Consider the following 19,307-nt stretch of genomic DNA (forward strand, 5'->3'; position numbering starts at 1 on the left):
CCTTCCACTCCACTGGAAAGCCCCATCATCAAGCCTCCCAGGCTCCTCTTTCGGAGAAACTCCTTGAAACAGGCCCGGGAGACCAACAGACTTTGATAAGGTCCAAAAGGAGGGGGTGGCTTTGATGAAGGAGGGTCTGCAAACGACCATTCCTCAATTCAGGGTCAACCCTCCACCTAAGGAGTTCTCAAGCCAAAAGGCAGAGGACTCTACCCGGGTCGAGACAGATAATGGCTCAAAGGCCTGATCCTGTCAAGATCTGCTCCCTAACCCTAAATCCCAATCCCCAATCCCATCCCAACCAAACCCTCCCCGTATACGCGCAGAAAACAGGAGGAAGCAGCTCAGTGAAAATAACTGAGATGCGAACCTGCTTCGCACAAATCAACTTGCAGCATTGCAAAGCGGCCTCTGCATTGCTAAACAGAGACCAAGCAATGCTGCAAACAGATGTATTCCTGATACAAGAACCTTGGATGAACAGGGGGCAGATCATAGGGATAAACACAAGGCACGGACAGCTTATCCAGTGTCAATCCGAGTTGAGTCCGAGAGCCTGTATCTGCATAAACAGAAGACTCGAGGCAATCATAATCAACAAATTATGCACCAGAGACCTTGCGGTGGCGTCAACCACGATCAAGATCCAAGGGGTCAGGACCAGGTTCATTGTAGCCTCAGCATACATTCCCTACGACTCGGACAAGGTACCCACAAAAGAGGACAAAATGCTAATTCAGCATTGCCAAGAAAAGAACTTACCTCTTATCATAGGCTGCGACGCTAACGCGCACCATGTGGTATGAGGCAGTTCAAACATCAACGATAAGGGTTCAACTCTTTTAGAGCACCTATCCAGCACTGATCTAGAGATTCTTAACAGAGGATCCAGACCAACATTCGTTACTTCACGAAGACAAGAAGTAATCGACATAACATTGGGCTCCCGAAGGATTGCCCAATCAATATCAGGATTGCGGGTCAGTAAAGAGGACACCCTCTCAGACCATCGTCAAATAACGTTCTCTATCTTGATGACATGATTACACAAAATAATATTTATTCAGATGCAGCATTTTGTAATAATTATATATAATCATATACAATTATCTATAATTTGATATAATTCTAGATAATTTTATATGATTATATGGGGCATTCCACGCCAAATCAAGCGGTCTCAAAACTTTGAATTTTAGATATTCTCAATTTTTTGGTATTTTTTAGTACCCCCCAAAAGAGTGCTCCCAATAATTTTGAGATTTTTTTAATGACTAGTTCGAAAAATATCGAATTTTTAAAAAAACCGCTCTTTTTTCGGTTTTTGCTCGTAACTGTTTTGGTAATGGTCGAAATTCAACATTTTTTTTTCAAAATTTTCGGTTCTGAATACCCTGTAACAAGATAAATTACCGTATTTAAATAAGTCGCCAGAGGTCGATAATTAGTCGACTCAGCACTGGCGCGCCCCGATCTTCGGGGCCTTCCGTGTAGTAATTAAGAGGGGGGTGAAATGGGTAAGTTTTCGGGAGCCGGCGTGTGTGACAATCAGAAGAGGTTTGATAACCAGCCGCACCGGTCACTGTTCATAGGAAAACAGGTAATAAATGATTCGCACGGCAATTTTGGAACGCTGCGATGAAAATTATCAAGATTATCCTTTCAATCTTGAAGGCAAAATTATTAACTGTTTTACTGTTACAGGAATTTGTAATTTGAATTGGAGTCGGATCCCCACAGTGAAAAAAACAACGGATACCAGGAAAACTCGAGCAATACCTATCCAGGAGAATTCCCCAGGTTAGATAGGCATCGGGATTTTCATCGAGTCTAAGCTAAGGTACCAAATTTCATTCCGTGGGCGGAAAGTGGACCGCGGTTTGCACTCGGTCTACTTTACCTATTCCCAATTTATTTTATATAAAATTTATTAATAAATAATAGTTAAACATTTGCTAGTTTAGACTGAGTGATTTTCTTGGGGGCTTATACCCGAGAATCACTCAATCGACCTTGCGGGGAAAAATTTAGCAACTAAAAATTTATCAATTAATTATTTAACATCCGAAAAATTCGTTAAATTTATTGTTATAATTTTTTATAATAATTAACTTAAGAAAAATTGATTAATTTTGTCGCTTGAAAAATAATCGACAAACCTTTTACTCGTGGAATTTTGGTCGCGCGTCAGTACATTTTGTGTCGCAGTAAATTCCAATACCCAAGGTCAAATACAACTAAGCTAGCGAATGTTCTAGCAAATAAATTTGAATGCTTCGACTTGTGTCGATTTTTTTATAATTTATAAACCTATTCGAAAATTATCGGATATTTTATTAAGAACTAATTATTGAAAATATTTTATTGTAAAACTATTTTATTTATTAATTATTAATTGATTTTGGGATTAAGTCCGTGAATTAGATAAATTAAATTTTATTCCAAATTGATAATTATCGGCGTCGACATTAAGTCCAAGAAATCAGTTATTTTGACTCAAGAATGTCACAGGAAAAATTTAGTCAGAATTAATTAATAAAACTTGTGTTAATAATTTTGAACGTGATTGTAAAAATTATATCGTGATTAATTTAATTATCAAAAGTAAATTCAAGGTATTAAGCCTCGTGTTTTAAATAATTATTGTTATATTATTAAGACCATGAAAATAAGTTAATTATGGATTTTAATCTATTTAATATTTTAATACAGAATTAAAATTAACAATCGGAATTTGAAACTGAATGTTCGTTAAGTCTTTTGGAATTTGATTGTGAATTTGGAATTATCGTTTCACTAATAACTAATGATTGAATAATTAAATTAAAATATTTAACTAAAATTAAGTACAGTCAATTTTGTTAAAATAAAATCATACAAGTGTGGGTTATGTGTATGAAGATTAGTGTGGGTCATGCATGATAGAGAGTGTTAATAGTGTTAAGTCAGTTCTGGTTGGCCGATAGTTAGGCTAGACGATCTCTGTCACACTGTTGTCTTTGTGCAGAGTAATTAATTAGTTCTGGTTAGCCGATAGTTAGGCTAGACGGTCTCTGTCGCACTGCAGTCTTTGCGCAGAGAGACTCGTTGGTCCTTGTTAGCCGACAGTTAGGCTATAGTTTTGTTGTCCTGGTCAGCCGACAGTTAGGCGGTAGTTTATAAGTTTTAATTAATTATAGTGTGAGTGTGTTAGTGAAATTTAATTGATTTTGATAAGTACTTATTTTGTTAATTTTTATTGTTAATAAATATCGATATATTGTTAATTAAATATTTATTCTTCAACAGCACCTTCTTCCACTCTCTCTATCCTAAGAATAAGATTTCTCAGCTCTGGACCGGTTCCAGGAACCGTGATAAAAAAAATCCTGGTGGCGCCTTGATAATTATATTGTTTGTTAATTTAGTTAGTTTATTTATAAAATTGATTAGGGGCCAACCTGAGCAGGTAAAACTGTTACAACCCTTTTAAAGAAACAGATCCAAATTATGTTTGAATTCAAACAGGAATTTCTTAGAATTAAACGCTCCATAAAAGTCTTCATTGCGGCAAAGTCATAACTTACACTTGCGGGATAGTACGGGTCACTAAAGCAAATTTTTTCAAAAAATTCGCGTTTTTTTTTGTAACTATCTCGTAAACAACACTATCTACTGTTGGAGTCATCGGCTCATGCGTGTAATCCTACCTACCCCCACTATCCTATCATCATCACTATACCATAAGAATACAATTGTACTAATCACTAATCAGTCTGTTATAATAAACCATCAGGTATAGATGCTATGTAACGGTTCCTTGTAACTACTCATTCGCCTGAACCAGTATTCCACTCAAAACTCCAACACCTACAGAAAAAGTGTAAATAACAGATTTGTAGGAAATTAAATTTTCTACAAAAAAGGTCCTTAGCACTAAATCGTTAAGAATGATACTTTTTGATATATAGAGGTACCAAGTTGAGGTGGCATGGAATTTTTGAGTTAAATTGTAAAATAAATTAATTTCACTTCAAATTGTTTTATAAATCATTAATTATTCATATTTTAAAATACAAATAATTGAAAAATTGAATAATTTATCATTTTGAAACTGATATTAAACAACAAAAAATTTTTTGAATGGATTTTTTCAAATTTTTTTTCCTCTCACCAAAAATTTTCTGTGATCTTCTCTCCTGATTTTTTTTTTCATTACTTAATCATCTAATGCATACAAAGTTCTTAAAAAAAGTAAGGTAATAATAACCAGACTAACCAAACGAACCCGTAAAAAGAAATTCAGCCGAATCTGGCAAAAAGTGGTTTCATGCTGGAACTACCTCAATTGTTAAATTATCAGTTTTCTATCATGAATTGTAAATTTCCTATCACATTAAGTAGTCGTTAATAAAAATGACTATGTCCAAGTACAATTTTCATCGAGAAAAAAAAAGACGACTTAGTATGATTTTCATGTATTTTATTCCACTGAATCTGAATCTGAAGTTTTCTTACTCCGTTAACGTTGTAGAATTCAGAGAAATTTCAAAATACCAAAAAAATCGGAAAAATTGCAGCTATAAATATAAGAAAAAATTTATAAAACATGATTAAATACTTTTCTTGTATTTTTTTGCCCACAAAATACAAGTTAAGAATCTGAAAATATAATCAATTTTAATATATATACAAAATAACGTATAACTAGAATAAAGAGAACGATTTTCTCGAATTTCAAACTGTTCGTCGTTGGTATCGAACTCTTTTATTATTAAACGATCTACACACTGAATTTTTCTTTCGGTTTTTGCTGTCCCTTGTATTTCATGCGTAAAAAAATACAAGAAAAGTATTTACTGATGTTTCAAATTTTTTTTTCAAATTTGTAAGTGCAATTTTTTCGCTTTTTTTTTTGGTTTTTTAAGATTTTTTTGATTTAAAAATGTTTACGGGGCACTGGGCTAACTCACGTTCAGATTTAGATTCAGTAAATTGAAATACACAAAAATCATATTTGATCCGGTTCCACAAGAATTTTTTCATTGCTGTGACGGCAGTTTTTTTGGGTTTTTCTGATTAGATTTTTATGAAATCTACTAAAAATCACTGTATTAAATTTTGTACTTTATTATTGACAACTTGAAATCACTGAAATAATTTTATCATTTCTCGAGTACGTTTTCATTTGTATAAAGATATATTATTAAGATTGTATTTAATAAAACTAATCAAAAAATATCCGATCGTTAACTAAACAATATAGGGGAGACGATTGCAAGAACGGGCAGAGATTAACATGTTAAAATGTACTTCGTTTTGCCCCTGTCTGTTATAAATAATATTAATAAATAAATGAATAAATATTTTAATAATAGAAAATGCCTAATTTATGGTTGCAGGGTTTAATTTTGAATTCTATATTATTCGATGAAAAAAATTTTTAATAAGTAATATAATTCAATTATAATTATAAATATCATTGTATTTATTAGAGTTATGTGGGGCAAGTGTGCGCTGCGGATAAGTGTGCACAATCTCATTTACTTTCGGTTGAAATGTATGGGTTTGCGTACTCTATATAGCTTCAGTTTGAAGTTAATTAAAAATCGAATTTCTATGTTTTTTTTATGTATTATTTTATTCATTTGTTTTTATATATTATTTTATTAAATAAAAAAATATAACCTGACAGCAGTGAGAATAAGAAGGATTTTGAAACACTTATCAGATTGATTTCACTTCTTCCACTGCCTCAAAACTTTGAAGTTTATTGAGTGTATCAATTAATCTATGAATGTTCTTTTTATTCTATTCGTTTTAGTTTTTTTTTAATTTAGTAGAATTAATTAGTGTTTATGATGCTTTAGTTAAATTCGACTCAACTAACAGGTGATTTTATTGATATTTTATGTGAGTGAAATTGAACTAAGTAAATTTAATATTTCTATAGTTATTTTATAATTCTCATATTTTGTTGATTCCTTTTCTAACTTGCTAACTAATTAAATTTTATCATAATACTCACTGAAGCTTAAAAAAATTTTTTTTGCTTACAGCGTATAATAATTATTCGATTAAATGGAATCTGACATTCCTCTAAAAATTGTACATATTCTCAGCGATGGTGCATGTCTTTTTTCTTCAATATCATATTTATTGTATGGCACTATATTAAAAAGTGCTGACATAAGAAATAAAATCGTGCATCATGTATTTAACAACTGGCAGAGGTTCAAATATTTTACTCAGCATGCATCTGGTAAGCCTTATGGTACTAAACGCTTGTACTTCGATGACATGTCGAAACTTTATACACAAGGATCTCTTTGTGAAGTTAAAGTGGCGCCAGAATTGTTTCCATATCAGTTTCAAGTATATCAAGAAGACTGTTTAATCGCAATATTTGGCGAAGTAAGATGGAATTAAAAGACTCAGGTTTACTGGAAACTACAATAATGGTCATTATGACGCTTTAGTTCCATTATCTGAACCCGTTAATAGTATTATTACGGAACCATTAAACTCTCTTCAATCAGAGTTTGAAGAAGTACCAAATTTGCTTTGCCATCAATTAAATTTTAATACAGCTTTATCAAGTAGTGATGAATCTTCTTCGAAATTTGAAAAATTAATACAAACTAAAAGAGGGAAAAAACGAAGGAAAAGGTTTACTAATGCAATCAGAGTTAAACAACAGAGAAAAGCTAATTCGGAATATTCCAAAATACATAGAGAAAGTCATAGAAATGCCGTTAGAAAATATTATAAAAGATGTCCTGAAATATCAAAAAAAGCTGTTGAAAAGTACAGTCGAGCTAATCGTGAAGTTAAAAATAAAATTAAGAGAGCTTATAGAAAAAAAAATGCAAACGTTGACCGAGAAGCTACTGCCAGATATCATGAACAAAGTTTGAAAACTAAATTATATCCCTGGACTTCTAAACATTTGTCAGGTTTTAATTATGACAGTAAATTAAATTATTCTCATGATAAATGTGTAAATCTTGGTCCACGATTACCTTGCTTATGGTGTCATGCTCTGAAATGGAAGGATGAGACTAAAGGAATGTGTTGCAGTAGTGGTGAAGTTCAACTTTCTAAGCTTGGCCCGTATCCTGAACCTTTACATACTTTACTGACTCATCAGGATCAGCTGTCACAACATTTTTTGAATAATGCCCGTAAATATAACGGATGTTTTCAGATGACATCTTTTGGAGCTAAACAGGTAAGAGAAGGAAATTTTATGCCGACTTTCAAGGTTCAAGGACAGATCTATCACAGAATAGGCAGCTTGATGTTTGAATCTAACCAGAAGCCTTCTTTTCTTCAAATATATTTCGTTGGAGATGAACATCGTGAAAAAAATATCCGTTGTAGAATTTATCCTGTCGTTTATCCAGAATTAGTTCATCAACTGCAGCCGATGCTACATGAGCATAATAAATATCTTCAAGATTTTAAGGCTGCAATAGATTCAATTCCTAAAGATCAAAAAGACTTTAAAGTAATAATTAATGCTGATAGAAAACCGACTGGAGAGCATAAGGGCCGGTTTAATGCTCCTCAGGCAAAAGAAGTTGCAGTTCTTATTGTCGGCCAAAATTTCATTAAAAGAGATATTTATCTTTATAGTAGGGATAACAAGTTGACTCGAATCAGTAAAACACATCGCTCATATGATGCTTTACAATATCCTTTAATGTTTTGTTATGGAGAAGATGGATATTGCATTAGTATATGTAAACGTGACAAGACAACTAAATTACCTCTCAATAAGACAGTATCTGCTTCAGAATTTTACAGCTATAGGATTATGGAGCGTGAGGGAGAAGTGTGTTATTTATTGCGGTTCCGTAATCTTTTAAATCAATTTTTAGTGGATATGTACGCAAAAATTTAGACTGAAAGACTTAACTGGATTCGCAATAACCAAAAAACACTATAAGTGAGGAATACGTTAATTTGAAAGATGCATTGTCAAAAAATGATGCACAATTATCAACGATGGGAAAAATGGTTGTATTACCTTCTTCTTTCACTGATGGACCCCGATATATGCATGAGCGAACCCAGGATGCAATGACATATGTTCGTCATTATGGACGGCCAGATTTATTTATCACATTTACCTGTAATCCTAAGTGGCCAGAAATAACACAGCTTTTGAGTGAAGGTCAACAGTCTCATGACAGACATGATATCGTAACAAGGGTTTTCAATGTGAAAGTAAAACATATGATGAAACTTCTTACAGTAGGTCGCATCTTTGGTGATACAAGGTGTCACATGTACACCATAGAATGGCAAAAACGTGGACTTCCTCATGTTCATATTCTATTGTGGTTAGAACAGAAAATAAGACCGGAGTCTATTGATCAAATTATCTGTGCTGAGTTACCTGATCCAGATCTAAATCCAGACCTGTATCAGATTATCAAGACAACATGGTTCACGGTCCATGTGGATCTTTCACTTCAAATTCACCCCGTATGAAAAATGGCAAGTGTACAAAAAAATACCCAAAGGAATTTTTAAAAGAAATTCAAACTGGAGAAAATGGATATCCCAAGTATCGTAGACGATCTCCATCAGACGGGAGAAGAAAGTTCAATCTCAACGGAGTTGAAATTGACAATCGATGGATAGTACCGTACAATCCAGTTCTATCTCATACATTTATGGCTCATATTAACGTCGAGACTTGTCTCTGTAAAATCCATAAAATACATCTGTAATTATTTAAATAAAGGATCTGACCAAGCATCGTTTACCGTTGAGGATTTTGATGAGGTGACAAAATACCAGACGGGACGTTATATCAGTAGCTCTGAAGCAGTCTGGAGAATATTTCGTTTTCCTATTCATCACAGATTTCCTTCCGTGATGTATCTTACTGTACATCTTGAAAACGGTCAAAGAATTTATTTTACAGAGGAAAATGTTGTTGATAAAATAGTAATTCCCACAAAAACAACACTGATGGCATACTTCGAACTTTGCCAAATAGATCACTTTGCAAAAACGCTTTTATATGTTGAAGTTCCAGCTTATTACGTATGGAAGAATAACCGCTTTAAAAGAAGGAAACAAGGTAAGGATGTTCCAGGTTTTTTCGGAGTTAAGAAAGATAAAGTTTTAGGACGAGTTTATACCGTGCATCCCGGAAATACTGAATGTCATCACCTGCGTCTTCTTTTACATGAAATTCGAGGTCCTACATCATTTTCTGCTTTGAAAACTGTTGCTGGAGTAATTCATCCAACATTTCAAGCAGCATGTAAAGCACTTGGTCTCCTTGAAGATGATGCTAACTGGTATCGCACTCTGAAAGAAGCTTGCGTTTCTGATTCTCCTTATAAAATCCGTGAGCTGTTTGCCATTATGTTAGTTTTTTGTCATGTTGGAGATCCACCAAAATTATGGGAGAAGTATCGAGACCATTTTTCTGAAGATATGAAAAGAGAGGTAGAACGAGACGGTGGAAATGTTGAGCTGGTGCTCGACGTTATTTACAATAAATGTCTCATGTCACTTGAAGATATTGTTATATCAATGTCGGGAAAAACACTTCTTCACTTTGGTCTTCACTCTCCTTCACGAGATGAAGAATTTATTATCACTAATCATCAATATCTTCGTGAATTGTCCTATGACACCATTTATTTAACTAGAGTTGTAGCGGAAAATGTTTCTAAGTTAAATCTAGAACAAAAAAAAGTCTACGATGAAATTTTAAATGCAATTGAATCTGGTTCTCAGCAATTATACTTTCTTGATGTCCCTGGTGGTACTGGAAAAACGTTTTTAATAAATTTGTTGCTCGCAAGAATTAGAAGTTTCAATAATATTGCAGTAGCCGTTGCTTCTTCAGGAATTGCTGCAACTTTGATAGACGGAGGTAAAACAGCTCATTCAGCGTTTAAATTACCTCTCAATTTAGATTATTCTGAGTCTCCACTTTGTAACATCTCCAAACAGAGTGATATGGCTCATGTGCTGCGCAAAGCAAAAATTATTATCTGGGACGAGTGTACGATGGCTCACAAAAAAGGTATTGAAGCTTTAAACAGAACGCTCCAAGACATTAGAGATTGCAACCTAATTATGGGTGGAGTAATTGTTCTCTTGGCTGGTGACTTTCGACAGACTTTGCCTGTTGTGCCACGAGGAACACGTGCAGATGAAGTTAAAGCCTGTATCAAATCATCAATTTTATGGCCTTCAGTTAAAGTTATATCTTTGACTATCAATATGCGGGTTCATCTTCAACCAAACTTAAAAGCGGAGGAGTTTTCAAAACAACTCATTAATATAGGTGATGGTAAGATTCCGGAAGAAGATGGAAGAATAAACGTGTCCTGTATTGATTGTGAAACTGTCCCTGATTTGATCAGTTTGACAAACAAAATATATCCGAATGTTGAGAAACCTGGTGACAATTATCGCTCATGGTTAAAAGAGAGAGTCATTCTAACACCAACAAATGAGAAAGCCGATCGCATTAACAACTTTTTGCTTGATAAACTGCCAACTCAGCCAGTAAGATATGAATCAGTAGACACAGTAATAGATAATGAAGAAGCTGTCCACTACCCTGTGGAGTTTTTACACACTCTTAATCCACCCGGAATACCTCCTCATGTTCTTCAACTGAAAATTGACACTTCAATAATGTTGCTTCGCAATTTAAATCCACCAAAATTATGTAATGGAACGAGGCTTCAAGTCAAGGTTTTACATAAAAATGTGATTGAAGCCATGATTTTCACAGGAAAATATGAAGGAGAAACTGTATTCATTCCTAGAATTCCTTTAATTCCATCAGATTACCACTTCGAATTCAAACGTCTTCAATTTCCTGTCAAAGTTTGTTATGCCATGACTATTAACAAGGCACAAGGACAGAGTTTGAAGATGGTTGGAATTGATTTAAGAAATGACTGTTTTTCTCATGGTCAACTATATGTGGCATGTTCGCGAGTAAGTTCACCTGAAAATTTGGTCATTCTTCAGCCGTTGGGAAAAACTAAGAACGTTGTATATAAAGAAGTTTTAAGTATTTACTTTTTCTTTATTTAACCGAAACAATTGAATAACTAAACGTCATTGAATAACTAAACGTCAGTTAATAATTGTCTAAAAATTGAAAGAAAGATGTCAGAAAAAGAAAGTATTGAAAGTTTATGTTTGTGTGCTGATTATGTGCTTGGTTTTAATAACTGGTTTCATGAAATAAAATCTCAAACTTTAGGTAATTAATGATTTTTAAAATATATTGGTAATAAATTTAATTTTTATTAATAATTTGACATTAATAGAATCAAAGAAGCATTCGATTGGATGTACGACAATAATCCGAATTACTTTGAGTGACGGAAGATTCCATGAAGCGATTGGTTTTTGTGAAGAGAAGAACGACACAAGTGAATCTTTATTTGCAAAGATTAGAAAGGTCAATATATATTAAATAAGATTTTATTATAAATTCAATCAAAAAATTTTGTATTTATGTAGAAATCGTTGATTGATGGAATTTATAATACCTTATTATACTTTCAAGAAATACGGATTTACTTTGAGGAAAAAGAAGAAAAACGTAGGTTACGTTTGGTTCAACAAGCGAAGAAACAGATGGAATGGAAATTAAAAAGTAATTTTTTCAATTGATGGCGATATTTATATATAAATTATAAGTCAGATTTTATTTGATAACGTAATTTTATTTTTTATTTAACATTAACATCAAGATGTAGAAGAATCATCAACGATATCAGGTGAAACAAAGGAGAAAGAAGTAACATCAGACGGAACAGAAATAGAAGTGGATGACCAAATGAAAGGAAACACAAGGGAAAAAAGGAGAAGATTAATAGAATAAAAAACATTTTAAAAAATAGAGAAGGAAGTTAGAAAAATAATATAATATTTTTAGCCCAAAAAAAAAATATATTTTATCCTTAAATAAGGTAAGAGCCCCAGTATCAGCTTATATACCAATACTGAACCACTCTATGCATTTATATATCTATATTTGTGAATATTGATATACAAATGCATGGAGTAGTACTGTTGCATGAGCCGATACTAGGGCTTTTACCTTATATATTTTTTTATTTAATTAAATTTTTTTTTAATCTTTGTGTAATATCATGATATTAAGTCATGGTAAAATTATAGTGTTTACATGAAGTATTTAGTGGAAATTATATATCAAATAAGTTTTATTGCTTATTCTATTACATATATTTTGAAAAAAAAAATAATTTATATGAAATATTTATATATTTTCTAACTTCCTACTCTATAATTAAAAAAATATTCGTGTTAATTATTATATATGTATAAGTAGAGTTAATATATATGCAGCGGTGATTTCCATGCAGCTATCGTATGGTTCGGCTGATCACTCAATCCATATAACTTTTAGAACAGTTCGTATTTAGATGGATGACTGTCTTAACCATGCGTCTAGCAGGCATTGAAATCATAGTTGTTAGGCATTTGTTAAAGGTTCATTGATCTTTCGAATTAAAAATTTTAAGGATCAATGGATCTTTCCGATTGCCGATTGTACTGGCATGAGTTTTTTCTGTGGTTTTCTCATGTCACTGTACGACATTGTTAGGCGCACAGGGTAGATACGGTACAATAAAGCACAAGACGGTCCACAGCCGCAAAATAAATATATATTAAAAAAAATTAAGTTTGTTTATTTATATCCTTAATTTTCTAACTTTATTTTTAGAAACAAACTGTTTTTTATAATTTCCCAAAGCATCGAATCAGAAGACTCAGTATTAAGAGAAAGAAATACCATGATTTATGGTTAATAATTTCCCTAAGAACTGTACCAATTCTTGATAAAAATGAAAACCACTCTTATTAACAACTCTCCAACTAAGAAATTAAAAGATCATATTAAATAAATATTATGACGATGACTATTATGTTCTTAGTCCAGTCCTATGAATGTAATAGAAAAATCGACAACTCCGTACAAACTCTAATCAACCCCTACAGCCACCCTTTAACAGTAAAAAAGTCATGGAGCAATGACTATCAGTATTAGTAAGCTGACTTTTTAACTTCCCGCTAAGAAAATCGAAGATCTCAAAAACGTAATCAGTGCAATTTTGAACGCTTATGCATGAGATGAGCGGGAAGTTGCAAAGATGGCCTTAAGGGTCAACCGTTTTCCAAATTTTTTTTTATCAAGTTTTTCCAGCTCCATAGATGTATTAAAAAATTGGCAACTCCGTATAACCTATGGAACTATTCTTACGGCCACCCTTTAACTTTAAAAAAATCATGGAGCAATGGATATGAATAATATCACTCTTAATATTATTTTCATAAGTCTTCTCAGTCCCGTGAATGTATTAAGAAATCGGTTAATCTGTACAACAAATGGATCTACCACTTCGGTTACTCTATACTGTAAGAAAATTTTTGGATTTGGTGTTAAAATTTTTATGTAAAAGTTACAGAAATACACCAAAATATTAGTAATTATACAAGACAGCCAAAATTTTTGTCTTTATTTTCAAAATTTTGGCTTAAAGATTATAATTATAAAAACCTTTTTTTTAGAAAATTTATTTCTCTATAAAAAATGTCTTTTATGATTTTATCGTATTTTCATTACTTTAGCCACAATAAGTACTTAAAACGTCTGAAAATTATAAAAATTATTTCTATAACAGAATTTCAATTTTAAATTTAAATTTTGGCGGGTAAAACTACTAGATCGAGTAAAATTAAGGTTTTTTTTGTATGAAATTTAATTTTCTATCAAAAAGGTCTCTTATAATTTTTTCATATTTTTAATATTTCAGCCATTATAAAAAAAAATATTTATAAGATCCGTTCATTGATAAAGAAGAATTCACTCATGTTAATCTCTAATTTCAAAGTTATAAATATTTGTTTTGTATATAAACGTGAAGTTAATAAATAAATAAAAATAAAATAAAAATTGAAAGTGTTACTAAGATCGTTATTATTTGTCATTAAGATATATGAATGAAGAAAACTTTTGCTGAAGAAACACAAAATGAATTTTGAAGAGCCACCATTTTTCCGGCAAGGACGCCTTTATGAGTAATTTTTTTTTTATTTATTTTAAATCCCTCATTGTGTTTTATAATTATTTATTTCTTTTTCAGGCTTACTGGATATGTCGTTGAATTTTTCGGATATCGTAATTATTTATTTCAAGATTATTTTTCTTTCGGGGTGCGTTCCGAGTCGGGTTTTCACCTGATCTTAGTACTCGATAATGACCATGAGTTTAATTGCGGGGTGGAATTAAACCAGGTAAGCTTCCTTAAAGAGTATTTTTGATAAATTAATTATTTTAAAAATAATTATTTTATCTATACTTTTTTCAGGTGCTAAGGGTTAGAGCAGTCTGCATTTACGGTCACGCATTCGATGTAGGTGCTTTTTATTCACCCTTTATTTTTAAAAGCTATGCATTCGATTGCGTCGTCGTGACCCCGATATTTTTCGACTTGGAAAGGGGAACTTTGGAAAGACGAATAATTGAAGATGAAATGGATGTCGATTAATTTTTTTTTCTATTGATTATTAATTATTGAATCCGCTTCTAACTTTTCTGTCTCCGTTTCTTGCATCATTTTATTTATGTTAATGATATAAGATAATAAGCAATGTAAAATAAAAATTAACTTTTAAAAGTTAAATAAATACGAAAAAAATAACCTACATAAAAAAAATAACCTATATAATAAAAAATAAAATAAATAAAAAAGTATATAAGTAACTTAGATATGAAGTAAATAACCTAATCTAAATCCGAATTATTTAATTCGACCAGCGTATTTTAAATTTGGAGATGCAAATAGATGAATATTTGAGACAAGTTTCAAAGCAAGATTTTAAAAGAATTTTTTAACCCTACGAGTGCACACTTCCCCCTCCAACCATTGAAAATAATACAGGTCAAAATGACCCAGTGTGCACTCGAAGGGTTAATATTCGCCCAGCGGAGCGGGCGGGAAACGGCTAGTGTGTTAATAAAAGAAAGACAGAGTCCAGTAGTTTGCGGCGCCACCACCAAAAGATGACCAACTACTGTATGGAGGGTCTTATTATGTGACTGAACAGTAAGTTTAGATATTCTCTCCGATAGCGTTAGGGAATAAACCTTGGACTAGTGGCGGAGGGGACTCTGGGTTCGATTCCTCGGTGATGCAGAATTATTTTTTTTCGGTGATCTAAGCTTCTTTTTAATTTGAGTGATAGAAATTTACGATGCTGCATCGTAAAAATTACGATGTTCGAGTTTAGGTCCGGCACTACAATATTCTATACTAAAAATTACGATGTTTTCACCGTAATTTTTCATACAGTTTTCTTTCCGTGTAGGACGGTAATCCGATGGCGACGATGGGTGGCTAATTTTAGGTAAAGGCCTTACTAGAGAACATTTCCATAACTCTGGAAAAACACCACTGGTAATAGAATCATTTAAAACACTAGAATGATAGGCAAAAGTACATCGTACACTTTATACTCAAATTGATGCTCCATCCACTCCTCTCGTACCAGTCGTAATACGGCTCATAGCTTCTTCTACACTTACTAAGTCAGTCTTATTGAGATTAAATTGAGCTTCATTGTCTCTAAATTTAGCACCAGCAATACACTTATCAAAAGTAGGCAGTGGCTCACCACCAGATATTGCCACAAAATAATTATTTAATACCATAGTGTCCAATGCAGACACTTGCTGAGTATGTGCTCCGTTTCTTGTGATACCTAGGCTATCAAACTCTCTCCAAAAAGTTCTTGTACCACCAGAAAGTGTAAATTCAGACTCCATGTAAGCGTCTTAAGCAACAGAAAGACGAATCTTGAACTCACGATTAAGACTGACATATTGGTCAAACAGTATGGCCGAATTATTATGCCTAGCCGCACGATAACAAACATCTCATTTCCTTTTCAATGCACGAAGTTCTGCAGTCAACCATGGCACAGGCGGTCGTTTAACAGATATAGTCTTGATTGGTGCAACCGCGTCTAGCAAATCACTAAATAGTGAGTTGAAAGCAGTCAACCTATCATCAACCTCCAAAGCATTATCGCAATCAGAAAAGTCGTAGCACGAAATAAAATTTTCAACAGCACCGGAATTAATATCTTTGAGAGATTTAAAAACAACGTCTTTTTTCTTACAAAGTAGTGCTTCATCATCAATAGTTATATAAATCAAATCATGACCCGAAAGAAACGGCTGCGATAACTGCCCCCATGCTGAGACCAACGAACGATCACTAACTGCACATATATCAATCCATATATTTAAAGTTTTGGTATGATGCGTTGGGTACATAGGCACCAACATCAATCCTAGCGCTAATAAAAATTCCCGTAGACTAGTTGACTCCGTTGAATGCACTAAGAGATTAGTATTTAGATCACCCATAACACAAACAAACTTGTATTTCTTGACATGCTTAAAAAGCTCATCCTGGAATATTTCTATCAAGTCAGTTTTTGGTAGCCTATAAACAACAGCAAACAATATCTTAGAGTTTGACATACTCCATACTTCAGATAATAAAAACTCTGGGCCTCCATCAATAGGTGTTGATGATGAAGTGGCGATTATCTTGGAAAACAATCCCTCACGAACATACAATGCCACTCCGCGACCAACACGACCATGACGATCAACACGCAGCACGATATATGCTGGTAAACGAACTTGAGCATCAATAATAGAGTCATTTAGTCATGACACAGTAACTGCAATTACACTGTAACAGTTAGTACTAAAAAATTTACAAAATTCGTCAATGTGCGTCGTAGAAGCCAGGGATTAAGCATTAAAACAGCATACATTAATCATTGGCACATTTGTAGGCGAGGAAGAGAATTGGGCTCCCGCGGCAGGCTGTTGAAGGTGTACAGGAAGCAAGCACTCTTGCGTTGAACAGCTAGGCAATGGATTAATGTCATCAAAAAGCTATAATTCTAGACCTTCAAGATTCGTTGAAGGCAAAATTGTGGTTACGTGACCGGAGATCCGAAGACAATTGATCCGCGACAATAGATCCGACGACATTAGATCTTTACGACATTAAATCCGAATGACATTTGATCTGAAGACATATGATCCTCACGACAATTAATCCAAAACACATAAGCTTGTTTCCGTGTAGCACCCTTTTAACATGGTTTTTGAGTACTTATTCGGAATTAGACCAACACAAACGCGGATAATCATGTTGCGCCTTTTAAACATGATTTTTATGTGCATTTATTCGAAATTAGACCTGCACAAACGCGGATAATCGTGTTACGCCTTTTTAACATGGCTTTGTGTATATTTATTCAAAAATAGACCAACTTATAAGCTACTTACCCTGTTGTGCCCTTTTAATATGGTTTTATGTGTGTATTTATTCAAAATTAGACCAACTTATAAGCTACTTACCCTGTTGTGCCTTTTTAACATGGTTTTTATGTGTATTTATTCGATTGCTAAAATAGCAATGATTATACATAAATATATACATTTGCGCCTCTAGCGGGATCAATTGTCGTGAGGAAAAATTGTCGGCGGATCAATTATACATCAGTATAATCAATTAAACAACGTCAGATAGAAAAAGAGAATATTTTATAGTAATTACAAAATACCCCCCAGAGTAAAGAAATTATATAGATTTATATTTATATTGATCTATAAATATAATCGATTTATATATAATTACATAGGACGTATAAAAAATTATATATAGACACATCAGATCATGTCAAGCCAGATATGAAAATATAAAAAATTTTTGTATGGCTCATTCGAGTCTGATCAGAATATTTTCCCACGGGTAGTAATAATTAATAACTATAATAATAAAAATAATAATTTAACTAATAATTATAAATTTAATGTAACTAAAAATGACGAGTGGAGTTCATTTTTGCTTTTGTATTTCCTCATCGATAGGCATTGTGCCCTAAATTGATAATTAAATTAAAATTATTTATAATCAAATCAGTTTCATTTCATGATATACATTATAAATTAAATCTTTCATTTGTATCGAATTATTTAACGAGTATTTTATAATCAATGTGAGCGGCAAGATACATATAATTTACCATAAAGTTATTGTGTATAAAGGTAGTTTTTCAATTACTGCACTAGAGTGCACAATGCGGTTTTATAAATTAATTAATAAAAATTTAATTATTTGATTTATACTTTATTGCCTATCTCCAATTAAAATGAATATTTTTTTGAGCTTATCGAAATATTTTAATTGAGTGAACTAACAGAACTCTATTAATTGGAGTTCTATTAAATGATTAATGAGCCTATGCTTGATCCTAACATTTGATAAAAGTGATGAGGCCAATAAAATTGTCAACAATACTTTTATCAACAATCAAGGTTATGAAGCATTTATACCAAGAGAAAAATTATTCAGAAAATGCGTAGTAAAAGGCATTCTGACAGATGTATCAAAAGAAGAATTTATTAACGCTGCTAATTCTCCTTACAATCCTGACTTACACATAACTGATTGCTATAGATTTCGAAAAAGAGTGACCACTGAGAGTGGACCAACGCGAGTTGACACAGAATCCATGTATTTCACAATTAGAGGTACAGTACTGCCAAAATCTATTATTATATTCAGAACAAATCTTAAAGTAACATCGTACATAACTGCAATCGGATATTGCTATAAATGCGAAAAGATGGTTCACGTCAACAAATTTTGTAAAGAGATAGAAAGATGTTTGACATGTTCACAACCAAGCATCAAGTAAAAATTAACTGCACATCAGTTCTGAACTGTATTAGTTGTGGACAAGCTCATCGGTCGACAGATAAAACATGTTCTGCTATCATTAAAGCTAAAGAAATCAGCCTTATAATAGCGTACGACAATTTATCTTTTATTCAAGCATAGGTTTTTGAGAAGAAAGATAAATCATCAACACCAGTACCTTTCTTCAGTAAGGCTAATTTCCCTAATTTGCCTCACTCTACACTTTCTACGCAGTCCAGTTCACCAGTCTCTTACAGACAGCAGGTTCCTTTTAAACCGCTATTACTAAGTAATCCTAATCCTGAGTCTATCAAGATCAGTCTTAAAAATCTTAAACTCTTTAAATCGAATTTTACTGATGAGGCTACCCAAAAAGCCAATAAGCAATTCACTGAATTAATCACATTAATACTAGATCCAGAAAAATTTTGGCCAAGAATTGGGAAGACAATGGAATTACACATGTGGCAAAACCACATTCCTACCTCAAATTAACTTAAATTCAATGAA

The 19,307-nt window shown here is 32.8% G+C and overlaps 2 protein-coding genes across 9 annotated transcripts in view; one reads left to right on the forward strand and one right to left on the reverse strand.

Moving 5' to 3' along the window:
• The window catches only part of Lili (LMBR1-like protein lilipod), a 184,796-nt gene that overhangs the window by 147,817 nt on the left and 17,672 nt on the right, over positions 1 to 19,307 (reverse strand). The gene's annotated exons all lie outside the window — the stretch shown is intronic.
• On the forward strand, positions 1,514 to 11,863 carry LOC141525663 (uncharacterized). The gene is made up of 9 exons (XM_074240224.1): positions 1,514 to 1,517; positions 1,705 to 1,800; positions 6,936 to 7,869; positions 7,932 to 8,324; positions 8,393 to 8,694; positions 8,747 to 11,041; positions 11,304 to 11,408; positions 11,546 to 11,635; positions 11,733 to 11,863. Exons 1-9 carry the CDS (start codon positions 1,514 to 1,516, stop codon positions 11,861 to 11,863), a joined length of 4,350 nt encoding a protein of 1,449 aa, XP_074096325.1.

This window comes from Cotesia typhae, unplaced genomic scaffold (genome assembly GCF_013202065.1).
Source record: "Cotesia typhae breed Kobodo isofemale line unplaced genomic scaffold, CoteBio_Ctyphae contig_27, whole genome shotgun sequence".
NCBI lineage: Eukaryota > Metazoa > Arthropoda > Insecta > Hymenoptera > Braconidae > Cotesia > Cotesia typhae.

What these genes read in the sequence shown, in the direction of transcription:
- LOC141525663 (XM_074240224.1), top strand. An exon ending in AATCAATTTTTAGTGGATAT is followed by an intron (nt 7,870 to 7,931) that starts GTACGCAAAAAT and finishes AAACACTATAAG; the next exon opens with TGAGGAATACGTTAATTTGA. An exon ending in TAACGTCGAGACTTGTCTCT is followed by an intron (nt 8,695 to 8,746) that starts GTAAAATCCATA and finishes GATCTGACCAAG; the next exon opens with CATCGTTTACCGTTGAGGAT.